Raw genomic sequence first — 16,464 nt, forward strand, 5'->3', positions numbered from 1 at the left:
TATAGTAAGTATGACACAATATATATGGTAACTACAAAAACTAAAATCTGGAGTAGACTAAGTTAGAAGTAAAAAGGAAGGTAGTTAATCACCATGGAAAAACATCCACTTGAAAAGACAGAAACAAATAAAAGCATACATTTAAAACAATCAAAAAAACAGATAGACTGCCAGAAAAAAAAAATCCTCAAATATCTATCATTCAAATTTAAAGGAACTACACAGTTTCATGGATAAGCAACAGTCCAGGGAATTTATAGCCTTGAATTTAGTTTTGCAAGAAGTGTTGAAAGAGCTTCTTTAAAGGACAGGAAAATATTCCCATCATGTGGTATTGAATACAGCACTCACTAATGGTACATATGGTTTTCCTCTATTAGATTAAGATTAAAAACATAGCAATTAATCATCATAAATTGACCTTTATTAATTTTTTTCTAATAATTCAATTTGCCATCCTTTTAAGTTTATTGGACTAAGTAATATAAAAGCAATTTGTTATATGCCTGCCAATGGCTCAGACTGTGGAATGGCAGGGGCCCTGGGCACACTGCGTGTGAGATTTAATATTGCAATATTGTATGCCTGAAACAATTCTATTATGAACAACTTTGTACATCATGTTATCTTAATAAAAAATTGAAAAAGCTGCTTTTTAAAAATGAAAATAATCCTCATATAACAATAGTCACCATAAATGTGAATGAGATAAACTCACTCGCCAGAAACAGAAAAGTCTAGGTGAATTAAAAAGAAGCATCTATCCACACTAAGTAATCAAGAGTCTCATGTTAGATATAAAGGGAAACGTAGGCCCAGAGTAAAAGGCTAGAAAAAAATATCACAAACCAATATTCATAAAAATTGCAAGAACTGCTAGTCTCATACTTAAATAAGGTAGAATTATAACCTGAAAACATAATGAGACAAAGATGATTACCACGTATTGACTAAGGAGGCAATCTATTAAAAAGATAAAATAGTAATAAATATATTGGCACCCAAAATAGGAGAATTCACTGTCACTGTCACGGGCCTAATAACGTCTCCATTGTGACACTTGTTACTGTGTTTGGCATTATCGAATATGTCATGGATAGCTTGCCAGGCTTTGCCATGCAGGCGAGATACTCTCAGTAGCTTGCCGGGCTCTCTGAGAGGGGTGGAAAAATCGAACCCGGCTCGGCCGGGCTGGCTGTGTACAAAGCAAACACCCTACCTGCTGTGCTATCACCAGGCCATAGGAGAATTCAAATAAATAAAACATTAACAGGCCTGAAGGGACACAATGAAAGTCAAAATTATAATTGTAAAGAATTTAAATACATAATCCTCAGCAAAGAGCAGACAATACATTAAAAAATTTAACAAGAAGGGGTATGGTGCCGCCGGCAGGTCAATCTGTACCTGTGAGGCGAGTGCATCAGCAGCCTGATGGCACCATCAGACTTTCAGATACCCCAAAATTGCTGCTGTGCCTTTGGCCAGACCCCAAAAACTTGGGGTAAAGTTTACCAAGAAAGTAAAAGTTAGGTATGTGGGAGACACACCCACAAACCACTTCTGGCTCAGCTATATAATTGGAGGCATGGCCTCTCTGGTTCCTGATCAAACTGTTTAACGGCCATGATCCAAGAGACTCAGAAACGAATCTCGGAACCCAAAGGCTTTTAGCAGAAATGCGTCCTGTTCCTGCAGTAGGTTTACTGGCTCTAGACCACTCCAGGTGGGAATAGGTTTCATGCCTTGGGCTGTTCCTCTTGGAGGCCCAGTGTCCACTATCCTCCAGAGGCCACTGGACAATCATGGTTGGGCCTGCAGAGACAAAACACGTGGGGCCTCACCAAATGGGAGTGGAACCGGCCCTTTCTTCCCCATCCCAATGAGACCCCAAGTCACCACCTACAAATGGACTCTCTGGCTCCTGATCAAACTGATTAATGGCCATGATTCCTAGACTCAGTAACAAATCTCGAAACCCAGCAGTTTTTAGCAGAAATGCATCTGGACTGCATACTGGGTGGCCGCCGCCTCAGAGCTTATTGGAAAGCCAGGTATGAGCCGGCGGAGACGGGGAAACTGCAGTCTCATGGGAAGGGGGGCAGTACTGGCTCATCCTTCATACCCTACCAAGGTCATGAGTTGCCCCCAACGAGTGGCTCTCCAGCATGGCCATGGCTCCAGAGGCAAAAGGACTTAGTCCAGAGCACGGCAGCTTGTGGCAGAAAAGTGAATGGACCATGCATTAAATTATAGTGCCATGCCTCCCCGGGAGGGAAAGAGTGTTGCTCCCTTCCGCCTTTTACGCCCCCAGCATCAAGGTGGCTGCCACCTCAGAGCTTATAGGAAAGCCAGGTATGAGCCTGCGGTGACGGGGCAACTGCAGTCTCATGGGAAGGGGGGCGGTACCAGCTCGTCCTTCATGCCCTACCAAGGTCACGAGTTGTCCCCCACAAGTGGCTCTTCGGCACAGCCATAACACCAGACACATAGAAACCAATGTCATAATTATCTGGCTCTTTGGAGAAATCCAAAATCATTATATGATTCTCATAACCAGCTATAGAAAACAAAGTATTTCACAATGCCTTTTCAGCAATTCTGATTGTTGGGGAGGAAATTCTAAACAATAATGGTGCATCTTTTGTCGAAATAATGAACAAAATCAATGTAGAGAAGAGTTAAGTGGAAATCATCTGCCTTACAGGCATTTGGAGGGGTGGGAGGGGGATATATTGGGGTTCTTGATGGTGAAAAATGAGTACTGGTGACGAGAAAGGTGTTTGATCATTGTATGACCAAGATTTAAACCTGAAAGCTTTGTAACTTTTCCCACAGTGATTCAATAAATAAATATAAGAAGAAAAAAAATTTAACAAGAATGGCCTTAAAATGTAGTTCTTAAAGAGATAGACTTAACAGGTATATAAAGGAATGCTCTGATAGAAATAAATGCACATCATTCTCAGTGCAATTAGACATTATTAAGGAAAGATTATACATGAAACACAAAGAGTTGTTTATTACTATGTAAATAACATACTATCAAGTATATTTTCCAAAGTACAAGCCTATGTAAATATATAAGAAAATCTTTAACAATCCAATCTTTTACCTGAAGAAACTAAAAAAGATAAAAATCAACCCTGAATAACTTTGTGAAACATAACGCTTTAAAAAAATACAATTTAAAAAAATAAAAACATTATCTTCCAGAAAGGGGGGGAGGGTAGGGAAAGAAATGATTAAATTTGAACAGAAATAAATGTAGTATAATTTTTTTAGTGATACAAAAGATTAATGTAAAAAAAGATGGTTCCTTGAACTGATTAATAAAATTGATAACACCCTCACTAGATTCTTTTTTTTTTTATTTTGGCTTTTTGGGTCAAACTGGCTATGCTCAGGGGGTTAGTCCTGACTCTGCCATCAGGAATCACTCCTGGCGGTGCTAGGGGGACCATATGGAATGCTGGGGCTAGAACCCGGGTCAGCCGTGTGCAAGGCAAATGCCCTGCCCACGGTACTATTGCTCAGGCTCCCTTACTGTACTCTTAAGGGAAGAACTTGATAAAAAATCAGAAATGAAAAAATGCAGTTATAACGTATACTTAGTAATATAAAGAATCACAACGGGGTTGGAACAATAGTACAGTATTGTACAGTGGATAAATTACTTGTCAGTAATTATGGAAAATTGTTTAAGTCACATAAAATATTTTTAAATCCAAAAAAAATCTTACCAGTTATACTTTAATTCAGTTTTTTTCTTGCAATTTTCATGGAATTTTATTTTTGAATGCTTTAATAAGGTCTTTGAGGAGCTAGAGAGATAGTACAGTGGGAAAGGTATACAACTTGTATACATTGTATACAGTTGACCTGACCTTGATCTCAGGCAACCCATATGGTCCTTAAGCCCCTCCAGGGGCACAGAGACAGTCGTAAACAGGAGTGCAGTGGGTGTGGCCCCAAAACAAGCAAGTTAAAATTGACTCACAAGATGCTACTATGATCTCTATCTACAAACAAATTTGACAAGAAATAAATTTTTAGAGTCATAAACTTTCCTAAACTGAACCAAGGAGAAAAAGAGGGCTTAAATAAACTAATCATGAGTACTAAAATAGAGATAATAATTAAAAGATTCCCCATGGAAAAAAAAGCCCAGGACCAAATTGTTTCACTAGAAAATGTTATATATTTTTCAAAAAAACTAGCGTGTATCCTACTGAAACTCTTCAAAGAAAATGAAGAAGGAATACTAATTCATACGTATATATTTTTTATTTTACTAATATAATTTTCATCCCAAAATCACAAATAAAATAATGCAAAAAACAGGCCAGAAAGATAATATAGCTGGTAAGGCATTTGCCTTGGATGCAGCAGACCTGGGTTCAAGCCCCAGTACTTTATAAGGTCCCTGCAGCACCACAAAGTATGATTCCTGAGTACAGAGCCAGCAGTAATCTCTGAGCATAGCTGCATATCCCCACTCCCAACCCACCACCACAATCACAAAATTGCAGACTGATATCACTGAACACAGATTTTTAAATCCTAAACAAAATCTTGATAAAATAAATATGTAACAGTCAAAGGAATCATTTATCAGGATTTATCTTAGGATGACAAGGATAGTTCAACAAATACAAGGTAATATAACATCTCATTTCAATGAAAATAAAAATAGATTTGCTATATGCCTGCCAGGGGGCATGCTGGGAGATAGCAGGGACTCTGGGGACACTGGTGATGGTATTGATGTTGCAACATTGTATTCCTGAAACAATTCTATTATAAAACCTTTGCAACTCACAGTATTGTAATTAAAAATATATTAAAATTTTTTAAAGAAAAAGAAAAAAATTACAAGATCATATAAATAGAAGCCAAAAGAGCATTTAAACAGATTTAATATGTTTATGGTTTGGAAATAAAAAAGCTATGAGTAGAAGAAACATAACGCAACATCAAATTTCAAATAAGATGAACCCACAAGCATCATCATACTCAATAATGAAAAAGTTAACACTTTTCTTCTACTATTTGGAATGACAAAAATGTACTCTCACTAGTACTTATCAACAGTTTGGAAGTCCTAGATATATCAGTTTGGTAGAAATATGAAAGGAATCCAATTTGAAAAGAATAAATTATGAAATTATTTTCAGACATGATAATAAACATTGAAAATGCCATAATGAAACAAGTAGAAATAATTAGTTTAACAAGTGATGAGGGCTGGATAGATAGTACAGTGGGTAGGATGCTTGTCTTGCCCTGGCTGACCCAGATTTGATCCCTACATCCTGTATGGTCCTCTGAGAAACGACAGGAGTAATTCCTGAGTGCAGAACCAGGAGTAACTCCTGAGTATTGTGGGATGTGTCCCAAAAAGAAAAAAAGCCATTTCCATATACAAACAATAAGATAGTGAAAAAGAAATAAAGCAAAACAACATCACTTTTAGTTGTAACAACAAGGTAAAATACATTCTACTGAATAAAGTATCCATATATCATATATTAGAGAAAGATCTAATGTCTAAAACACCTAACTTTAACCAAAAAAATTAATAAATAAAATGCAGACATTAAAAAAAGGTGCAACCACACCCAAAAAAGGAGGGGGCCCCCAAATCAACAAATACTACTCTATTCTATAAGATGCCAAGCCCATGAATCCTTCCAAGTAGACATATCTCCAGGCTGAGAACTCTGTGACCTTCTGAGGATAGGTAGATTCTTTTCCCTACCAGAAGGCTCAGAAGCCCACATCTACACCCAATATCCCCTGGCATATTACAATCCAGCTCCACAATTGAACATCATCAAACCACCATGTCATCAAATGTGGTACAACACCTCCAAATTTCACAGTACTGAGAACCCAGTAAGAGTACAGCAAATGTGACAGACATTTGCACAGAAGTCCACCAAATTCAATGAGTAAAAACAATTAACATAAAAGGGCCAACTAGCACCAACCAGCTCAGTAAATCTTCAATTACATTAGTAACACTATTGTGAAATGTAAAAACCATCAAAAATTGATTTTTATTGATCAATTTTTTTAATAATTTCATTTGCCATTCTGGTCTACCTAACAAGCAATATGAAGTAAGCTTGAGTCTGCTACAAGAGCAGGCTCGGGAGTAGATGAAAAACTGGGGACACTGGTGGAGGAAAGGTCACAATGGTGGTGGGATTGGTTTTGGAACTTTGAATGCCTGAAGCAACTGTTTCATGGATGACTTTGTGAACAATGGTATTTAAATTAAAACAAAAAAGAAAAATGCTAACTCTGGATCATGGGTGATGCATGTTATAATTATGACCTTTTCCACAATGTATACAAATGTCAATAATTATACTGTAAAATTGAAGCTAATATCAGTAAAAAGGACAGAAAATTACATAACACTATGCAGTCTTTGCAATGAACTCACTTCAAATGCAATTATATAGGTAAGCTAAAAATTAAAACATGGCAATAGATGTGCCATAAAAACATTACACTCATAAGCAGAAGTAATTACATTAATAAGTTTAAGACCAAGAAACTACTTAACACAAAGACATTACATAATGATAATGGGGTTAATTCATCAGGAAGACACAATAATTCTAAACATAAAAACACAAGCCAAAGAGATTCAAAAGACTACTCTTCAAAAGAATAACCCCTCAGTGTAGTCAGGAGTAAGTGCTGAGTATCACTGGGCGTGGCCCAAAAACAAACAAACAAAATGAACTTTAGTAACTGAAGATAAAAACACACCAGAATTTGTGATTGAGAGGAAAAGAGTACTGAGGGAAAAATCAATGATGCTAAATACATATCTTAAAAAGAGAAAATCTACCAAATCAATAATTAAGACTTAATTTCATCCTTGATTTTATTTATTGCTATCCATTTTTGAGTCATTTATTTTATTTTATTTTATTTTATTGCTTTTTTTGGGTCACACCTGACGAGGCACAAGGGTTACTCTTGGCTCTGCACTGAGGAGTTACTCCTGGCGGTGCTCAGGAGACCATATGGGATGCTGGGAATCAAACCCGGGTCGACCGTCTGCAAGGCAAACGCCCTACCCACTGAGCTATCTCTCCAGCCCTGAGTCAAACTTTGTATTAAGGTCGATGTAGAATTAGCAATTGTAGGAAAAATAAATCTAACTGATCATAAAGCAAATAAAAAAGTGGAGTGAATAAAGGAAATTCTACAACTAACAATTTGTAAACAACAGTGCCTAAAATAAAATAAAATAAACATAGTCACATTCTGAGAAAAAGAAAACTAGTTGCATAAAACAATTCTAATAAAACTTATAGACCATATATTAGACTGAACACAAACTACCAAAATTTAATTAAGATAAAATATCAAAAGTAGTTCTATCACTATTAAATAAATTGAATTTGTAATAGAAAACATCTCATAAAATAATCTCTGGCCCAAACACTTCATTAAGAAAATTTTATCAAATCTCAAAAATTAACACCACCCTAACACAATATTCTAGAAAATACAAGAGGGAATACTTAAAATTTTAATGTATTATTTATTACAACTAAGATTAAATGTGAACTGTCTCATAATTAAAAGTTGGTTTTAAAATAGAATAACAATAAAGCAGATTTGGGGGTGAAATTTTAGAGTAGCACTGTAGCATTGTCCTCCCATTGTTCATGGATTTGCTCGAGCAGGACCAGTAACGTCTCCATCCTGAGATGAGAACGTCTCCATTTTGAGACTTGTTGTTACTGTGTTTGGCATATTGAATACATGACAGGTAGCTTGCCAGGCTTTGCCTGCGGGAGAGATACTCTCGATAGCTTGCGGGCTCTTGGAGAGGAATCAGACCTGGCTTGGCCAGGCACGCAAGGCAAACGTACAACAAATGTATCATAGAAATGAAAAAATGTTCTGATATAAATTATCCAGTTTAAGAAATTAGAAAGGTCAAATTAAATGGGAAAGCAAAACAGAATAAGATTTTAAAAGATCAAGACATATATTAGTGAATTATAGTATTAGGAAAACATACAGGAAAGTTTAATCACTTAATCACTTAACTTCCCGTTAATTGTCGATTTGCTCGAGCGGCGCCAGTAATGTCTCCATTTGTCCCTGTCGTGTGCTAGTGAAGCCCAATGGCGTCTGTTCGCTCTAGGAACATGAAGAGCCTCAAACCGATCGTTCATGATATTGATGAAGAAGTCTGACCATCTGGTAGGTGGGTGGCCACACGGTCTTTTGACATCCCGTGGAATCCAGTTGGTAACGGCTCTAGTCCAGGGTCATCTCTCAATCTCATTACGCGACCAGCCTATCTAATTTTTGACACCTTGGCAAACGAGACAGTGTCCCTGATTCTTGATCGTCGACAGATGTCGGAACTCCAAATTCTTTCTCTCATTAGAGTGAAACGTGATATTCCAAGCATAGCTCTTTCTATTCTTCTTTGGGAGACCTGAATAGCGTTCTCATCCTGTTTGCATAGGGCCCAGGTCTCTGAGGCATATGTTAATGCAGGAAGAAGTGGAATCAAAGAGATGTGCCCAGAACCAGAGGTTCTTCGTCCTCTTAGCTATTTCTTCAACGCTCTTGAAGGCGTTCCAAGCCACTCTCTTCCTCATGCGCAGCTTGGGTGCCAGGTCATTTGTCATGTTGACTTCTCGACCTAGGTACACAGAGCTGTTGCATTCAGAGATGGTCGTTCCATTGAGAGTGAATGGGGCGTCAGGAACGAGGCTGTTTCTCATAAACATTGTCTTCATAAGATTCAGCTGTAGTCCTACCTTTCCACACTCACGGTCAAAGTCGGCCAGCATTTGTGCTGCTTGGCTGATGCTTGGTGTTATTAGAACAATGTCATCAGCAAAGCGAAGGTGCTGTAGTTGCCGACCATCTATCTTCACTCCCATTCCTTCCCATTCCAGTCGTCGCATGATGTTCTCGAGGGTGGCACTGAAGAGTTTCGGTGAAGTGGTATCACCCTGGCGAACCCCTCTCTTGACATCAATGATCACTTCTTTGTAGAATGGTGAGATCCTGGTAGTGAATCCGCAATACAGCTCACGGAGGATCCTGATGTATTGGGCTTGAATGCCCTGATTGGCTAGGGTTTCAATGACCGCTTCCATCTCAACAGAATCAAAGGCCTTCTTTAAATCAATGAACGTTAAACAGAGCGGCATCTTGAACTCCTGAGAAACCTCAATGAGCTTGGTTATCGTGTGGATATGGTCGATGGTGCTGAATCCTTTGCAGAACCCTGCTTGCTCGCATGGTTGTCCTTCATCTAGTGTTCTGCCAATCCTCTTTAGGATGACTCGGGTGAACAACTTGTAGATGACAGACGCTAGGCAGATCGGGCGATAGTTGCCAATGTCACAGATGTCTCCCTTCTTGAACAGTAGTATGGTCCCGCTGGTTTTCCACTGGGACGGAACCTTGCATTCAGACAGGTAGCATGTGAAGAGCCGAGCCAGTCTATTGATGAGTACTGATGGCAGATTCTTCAGGTGTTCAGGTCTGACCTTGTCTGGGCTGGGTGCTGTTCGTTTCTTTACTGATGAAATGGCGTGTCAGATTTCGGAAGGGAGAATGTTGGGAACGACATATCCATCCTGTGGAATTTGGTATGTCGGCAAGTGGACATGGCTATTGAAGAGATTTGAGTAGAAGTCATGGATAATCTTCTCCATTGCCCTTCTGGAGGATGTGATAGATCCATCAGGACATCGAAGGGCAGTCATCTTGGTCTTATAGTTGCCGAAGGACAGGCAGGCGTTACGAATACTTTTCCCGGCTTCTGCCGCTTCTACCAGTACTTCTGGTCTTCTCTCTTTGAGGTCTTCCTTGATCGCATCTCTGCATTGCTTTGCGAGCTCGGACGTTAGCTTGCAGTTGCCTGAGGCACACGCCAAACCACTTTGGCGAATCGAATAAGCTCAAGAGTTTTCGAAGACAGGTGTTTATTTATGGCTATCTCTCTCTTGGCATTCCTCGCACACTCATGGAGGTGCTGAATGAGTCGATCATATTCTTTGTCAATGTTGTCAACAATGGCATCTTCCCATGTTGCTGCAATAGTGCCAAAGAGCTCCCAGTTGTTGGTCTTTCTGGGAGTTCTCTTTTTGAACTTTGCAGCCCTTTCTCCCCGCTCTGTGAAGTAGAATTTTGCACGAAGGAGATGGTGGTTCAATCCTGTTCGGAATTTTGGGACAACAGCGACATCAGTCAGACAAAACCGTCGATTGAATATGATGTGGTCTATTTCATTGTGGAATCGTCCACCGGGAGACTCCCATGTCCAACATTTAGATTCTGCCTTCTGGAACTGTGAGTTACCATGGATGGTCTTGGTCGACATGATGAACTCAGACAGTTCATCATGAACTCGGTGAACTCGACACTACCTCTCCAAGAGCCCGGCAAGCTACCAAGAGTATCTCTCCCGCAGGCAAAGCCTGGCAAGCTACCTGTCATGTATTCAATATGCCAAACACAGTAACAACAAGTCTCAATATGGAGACTTCTCATCTCAGGATGGAGACGTTACTCAGCCTGCTCAAGCAAATCGATGAACAACGAGAGGACAATGCTACAGTGCTACTCTAATATTTCTCCCCCAAATCTGCTTTATTGATATCCTATTTTAAAACAAATTTTTAATTATGAGACAGTTCACATTTAATCTTAGTTGTAATAAATAATACATCAAAATTTTAAGTATTCCCTCTTGTATTTTGAATATTGTGTTAGGGTGGTGTTAATTTTTGATATTTGATAAAAATTTTCTTAATGAAGTGTGTTTGGCATATTGAATACATCACAGGTAGCTTGCCAGGCGTTGCCTGTGGGTGAGACACTCTCCGTAGCTTGCCGGGCTCTTGGAGAGGAATCAGACCCGGCTGGCCAGGCCAGCTGCATATAAGGCAAATGTACAACAAACGTATCTTAGAAATAAAAAACTGTTCTCATATAAATTATCCAGTTTAAGAAATTAGAAAGGTCAAAATAAATGGGAAAACAAAACAGAATAAGATTTTAAAGGATTTTAAAAGTTCAAGACACATATTCGTGAATTATAATATCAGGAAAACATACAGGAAAGCAATGAAATTTTAAAAAATTTAGAAATAAACACAATTGGTAAAGTAACTGAACTAATCACAAAAAAGAGAGCACACAAATTACCAATATCAGAAATTAAATTTTAAAAAAGAATACTTATTCTAAAGACCTGAAAAATGTTTTAAAAATCGATCTTGTGGGTTTTTACAATTCTTATTTACTTATAAAGAAAATGGTACATGTTGCTTTGTCATAATCATTTGTTTATTTGCATATTTAAGGATAGGTAATTAGTATTAATAATTCAAATAATGAACCAAAAATTAAGGATACATTCGTATAGCACCTGTTCTCGTCCCAATAGCCAAGATTTTCTGAACTGGGTCAAAAGCCAGTGCTGTGGGCTGATAAGGAAAACCATGTCGAACTGTCTGAAAAAGAGAAAATAATAAAAAATACTCATCAAGAAAATAAAATTTTAAATCACAAGATACAACTACCCAACCACCTAAGTGACTAAAATGCTGGAAAAAATACTATCAAGAGTTAGTAAGGTAAAAAATGACATAAACCCCTTGGAAAAATCTTACTTTTTTTGTAAAACTATGTATACCTAACCCTGAAAGAGCCTTGAATATGGCACATTTAAAAAAATCTCAGGTCTAGGACAAAGGAGACGTTATTGGGGCCTGCTCGAGGCAATCGACGAACAACAGGATGGTCGTGATTGTGGTCATGATGTATACCTGTTTTATGGTCCAGAAATTCAACTCTTATGTATATACCCAGGAAAATTAAGTGTATTTGTTATACAAATAATTCGTACAAGGATGCTCTAATAGCTTTATGAATAAAAACCTAGAAATTACCCATGTGTTCAAGAAAAGGAAAATCAAAAAGCAAATCTGTGGAATAATTTATCTCATACAACAGAAGACTATCCAAATATTAGAAAAATCACAAAGGTAACAATATGTATAATTCTCTAAATAGTATGATCTTTCAAGCAAAACCAAAAGAGTGCTTATAGTATGATTGCATTGATATAAAATTATGAATAAGCAAAACTAACCATATACGTAAAAAACATAACCAGAAAAGTAATGAGGAAAAATGACAGACAAGGGGTATTTTAATTTATTAAATGGATATAACATTCTATATATTTTTGCTATGTATACATATATATAAAGAATTTTAACAGAGCTAATTATTTTCCTTTTATTCAGACATTTTTGTACTTGTTTATAACAGTTAATTTTCCTGGCATATAATGTTCCCACCTCCACACTCCATATCCCCATCCCTTCACCACTTACTCCAGATTCCCTCTCATCCCCCAACTTGTCATTTGTTAAATATTTAAGTTTAATTGTTATAGTTTGAGTGCCATGCTTGTAGTGTTGGACATTTTGGATTATATATACCAATACTTTGTCTCTACACCATCTAGGGACCCTGGTCCCTGAGTTACTTTTCCCTGAGTAACTATCACACCTCCTCTTTTTGTTTACCCTTCCATTTCTCTCTTTCCTTAACATCTTTTTTTCTGAATTATTTGCTACCTACCATTCCCTAGTTATATTATTCTATAAATAACAGAGTAGTGAAAACATCTGGTATTTGATCTTATCCTTCTAACTGATTTCATTTAACAAAGATCTTTCAGTTTCACCCATATAAGTGTATATTGCATTACTTCATCATTCCTTGGAGCTGAGTAGTATTCTATTGTGTGTATATACCGTAGCTTCATTATCCATTTTTCTATTACTGGGCACCTTGTTTCCATAAACTGGCTATTGTACTAAATTGCTGCAATGAATACAGATGTACACATATCTTTTTGAAAGGTTGTTTTTGCATACTGTGAGTAGTGGTATTGATGGGTCATAGGCTAGCTCTATTTTTAGTATTTTGAGGAATCTCATAATGTTTTACATAAGGACTACAGTAGACAACGTTTCCACCAGCAGTGCATGAAATTTTCTTTTGCATCATATCCCTGCCAGGACAAGTAGTTCCTATCCTCTCTGATATATGTCATTCTCACTGTTGTGAGGTGATGTTTTGTTGTCTTAACTTGGGTATTCATGATAGTGATAATGACAGTTTCTATATGTCTACAAATCATGTCTTCTTATGAGAAATTTTTGCTCATTTTCTCTCCCCATTTTTTAATGTGATTATAAAGATTTATTGATGTTGATCTCTGTTACTGTTTGTATATCTTGGATATGAATCCTTTATCTGATGTAAGTCAATCATTGTAACATATCATATTAATAAAAGGAAATATAAGTCATGATTATAAATCAACATAGAGGAAGCTTTTGACAAAATCCAACACCAAATGATGCTTTAAAAAATAACCCTCAACAAGAAAGGGAGAAAAGGAAATTTCCTCAAGATAATAACAGCCATTTACAAGAAATCCACAATTGCTATAATACTAAATGGGTAAAAGCTAAAATTCTTCTCTCTGAGATGAAAGTACAAAACAAGGAGTGCACTTTTCCCACTTTCAGCCAATATTTGACTAGGAGTCATAGTGGCAGCAATTAGGCAATGAAAAGAAATCAAAGTGTTTCAACTAAGAAAAGAAACCAAACAATCACTAATTGTAAATAAAATGATAAAATATGTGAAGCAATTCCTTTTTTAAAAAAATGTTATCTATTGAATCACCATGAGAACAGTTACGAAGTTTTCAGATTTAAGTCTCGGGCACACAATGATCAAACACCCATCCCTTCAACAGTTAATATTTTCCACCACCAAGAACCCCAATATACCCCCCAGCCCACCTCTCCCCATGGCTGTGAAGCAGATGATTTCCACTTAACTCTCTCTCTACTTTCACTACATTCATTATTTCAACAAAAGATGCACCATTATTTTTTGGAATTTTACCCCAACAATCAGACCTGCTGAAAAGGCATCGTGAAATAACTTGTTTCCTATTGATGGTTATGAAGACCATATGATGTCGCGCGGCCGCAATAGTGGTGAGAAGGTGTAATGGTGGTTGGATTGGAGTTAGAATATTAAATGTAATAAAATATTGTGAACTACTTTATAAAAATTAAATTAAATTTTAAAAAGAAATACCTTAAGAATTCCATTAAAAATGTTAATTTTATCTATTTATTTACTTGTGTTTTGGGATCACATCTGGCGATGCTCACAGTTATTCCTGGCGGTGCTCGAGGGACAATATGGAATGCTAGGGATTGAACCTAGTTTGGGTGTGTGAAAGGCAAATGCCCTACCCATTGTACTATCACTTCAACCCCACTAAAAACTTTTAGAAACAATAAACCAGTACAACAAAATAGCAGGCTACAAAATCATACACAAAACTCAGTTAAATTTCTTTTTTTTTCCAACCAGCATATCTGTTTTATTTTTTAATTCATTTTTTATTAGTGAATCACCAAGAGGTACAGTTATAAACTTATGAACTTTCGTGTTTGTATTTCAGTCATTCAATGATCGGTTACCCATCCCTCCACTGGGCCAGCCATTTTGGAAAATAGTATGGATGATTCTCAAAAAATTAGAAATTGAGCTCCCATTTTACCCAGCAATACCACTCCTGGAAATATATCCTGGAGAGGGGAAAAAAGTATAGTAGAAATGACATCTGCACTTATATGTTCATTGCAGCACAGTTTACAATAGCCAAAATCTGGGGGAAAACCCAAGTGCCCAAGAACAGATGACTCATTAAAGAAACTTTTGTCATCTACACAGTGGAATACTATGCAGCTGTTAGAAAAGATGAAGTCATGAAATTTGCATATAAGTAGATCAACATGGAAAGTATCATGTTAAGTCAAATCAGAAAGTTAAGTTAGTCAGAAAGAGAGGTACAGACAAGATTGCACTCATCTGTGGAATGTAAAGTAACAGAATGGGAGACTAACACCAAAGAATAATAGAGATAAGGACCAGGAGGTCTGCTCCACAGCTTGGAAACTGGCCTCACATGCTGGGGGGAAAGGCAGCTCAGATAGAAAAGAGAATACCAAGTAAAGGATGTTGGGAGGGCTCGATCGAGTTGAAAGATGTGTGCCGAAAGTAGACTGTGGACCGAATGATGGCCACTCAATATTGCAAACCACGACACCCAAAAGAAGAGAGAACAAAAGGGAATGCCCTGCTGTAGAGGCAGGGTGGGGTGATGGGGGATAGGATGGGGGTGGTGGGAGGGATACTGGGCACAGGTGGAGGGATCAGTTGCATTTCTATATGCAAACAGTGATCTAGAAGAGAAAGATACCAAAGAGACTACCCCATTCAAAATAGTGCCTAAAAATAAGTACCTAGGAATCAACAAAAGAGGTGAAAGAACTTTACCTGAAAAAAATACAAGTCACTTAACAAAGAGATAGAAAAGAACCTCAGAAAATGAAAAAAAATATTCCATTTCATTAAGTGGAAGAAGTTATATTCTCAATATGACCATCTAAATTATTATATATTCAAAATCAAAATCCTGATGACATTCTTCAAAGATTTAGAATGGCCACTGGTAAAAATTTGTATGGAACTATAAAACACCCCAAATACATAAATCCATTTTGAGAAATAATGAAATTTAAGGCACTGTGTTTCAAAACTTGAAAGTATACTATAAAGCTATAGAAATGGGGAAAAAATAATAGTAGAAGAAGGATGGACCCAGATCAATGGATTAGAGGTGAATACCCAATGATAGATCCTCATCTAAATAATTGAATGATTTAAAACAAAGATCCACTCTTGGATGAAGTAAAGACAGTCTCTTCAAAAAAATGGTGTTGGAAAAACGGAATAGTGACATGAAAAAAAATAAAAAAGAAAATAAAGAAATTGGATTGTTTCAAATTGGGATTGTATCAAATCAAAGTTTCTTTGTAGCAAAAGAAACACTAAAGTTAAAGGGTAATCTGCTAATCAGAAGAAAATATTTTCACACAACATGTCAGAAAAAGGATTAATAAATTTTGATAGAGATTTTGATTATACAAGTATATGTATTAGCTAAAGCTCATTTAAAAAATTATTAGAGAAACTCCATGAGGTACAGTTTTGTGGACTTATAAATTTTTGTGCTTGGGTTTCAGTTACACAATGATCACATACCATTCCTCCACCAGTGCCCATTCTCCACCACCAGTGATCCCAGTATCCCTCCTACCACCCCCCTCACCTCTGTGGCAGGGCATTCCCTTTTGTTCTCTCTCTCCTTTTGGATGCTGAGGTTTGCAAAAGAGGCATTAAGTGGCAATCAAGTTTGGTCTATAGTCTACTTTCAGCATGCATCTCCCATCCTGGGAGGATCTTCCCAACACCCTTTACTTGGTGTTCGCTTCTCTATTTGAGCTG

The 16,464-nt window shown here is 37.3% G+C and overlaps 1 protein-coding gene across 6 annotated transcripts in view; it reads right to left on the reverse strand.

Annotated features, from left to right (window-relative positions):
* STXBP5L (syntaxin binding protein 5L) overlaps window positions 1–16,464 on the reverse strand; it is a 348,858-nt gene that overhangs the window by 281,859 nt on the left and 50,535 nt on the right. For all 6 annotated transcript variants that reach the window (XM_056109191.1, XM_056109190.1, XM_056109192.1 and 3 more), the window contains exon 3: window positions 11,425–11,522. In XM_056109191.1, coding sequence (XP_055965166.1) covers window positions 11,425–11,522 — 98 coding nt within the window. The remainder of the gene's footprint in view (window positions 1–11,424; window positions 11,523–16,464) is intronic.

This window comes from Sorex fumeus, unplaced genomic scaffold (genome assembly GCF_029834395.1).
Source record: "Sorex fumeus unplaced genomic scaffold, SorFum_2.1 ptg000265l, whole genome shotgun sequence".
NCBI classification, from domain to species: domain Eukaryota; kingdom Metazoa; phylum Chordata; class Mammalia; order Eulipotyphla; family Soricidae; genus Sorex; species Sorex fumeus.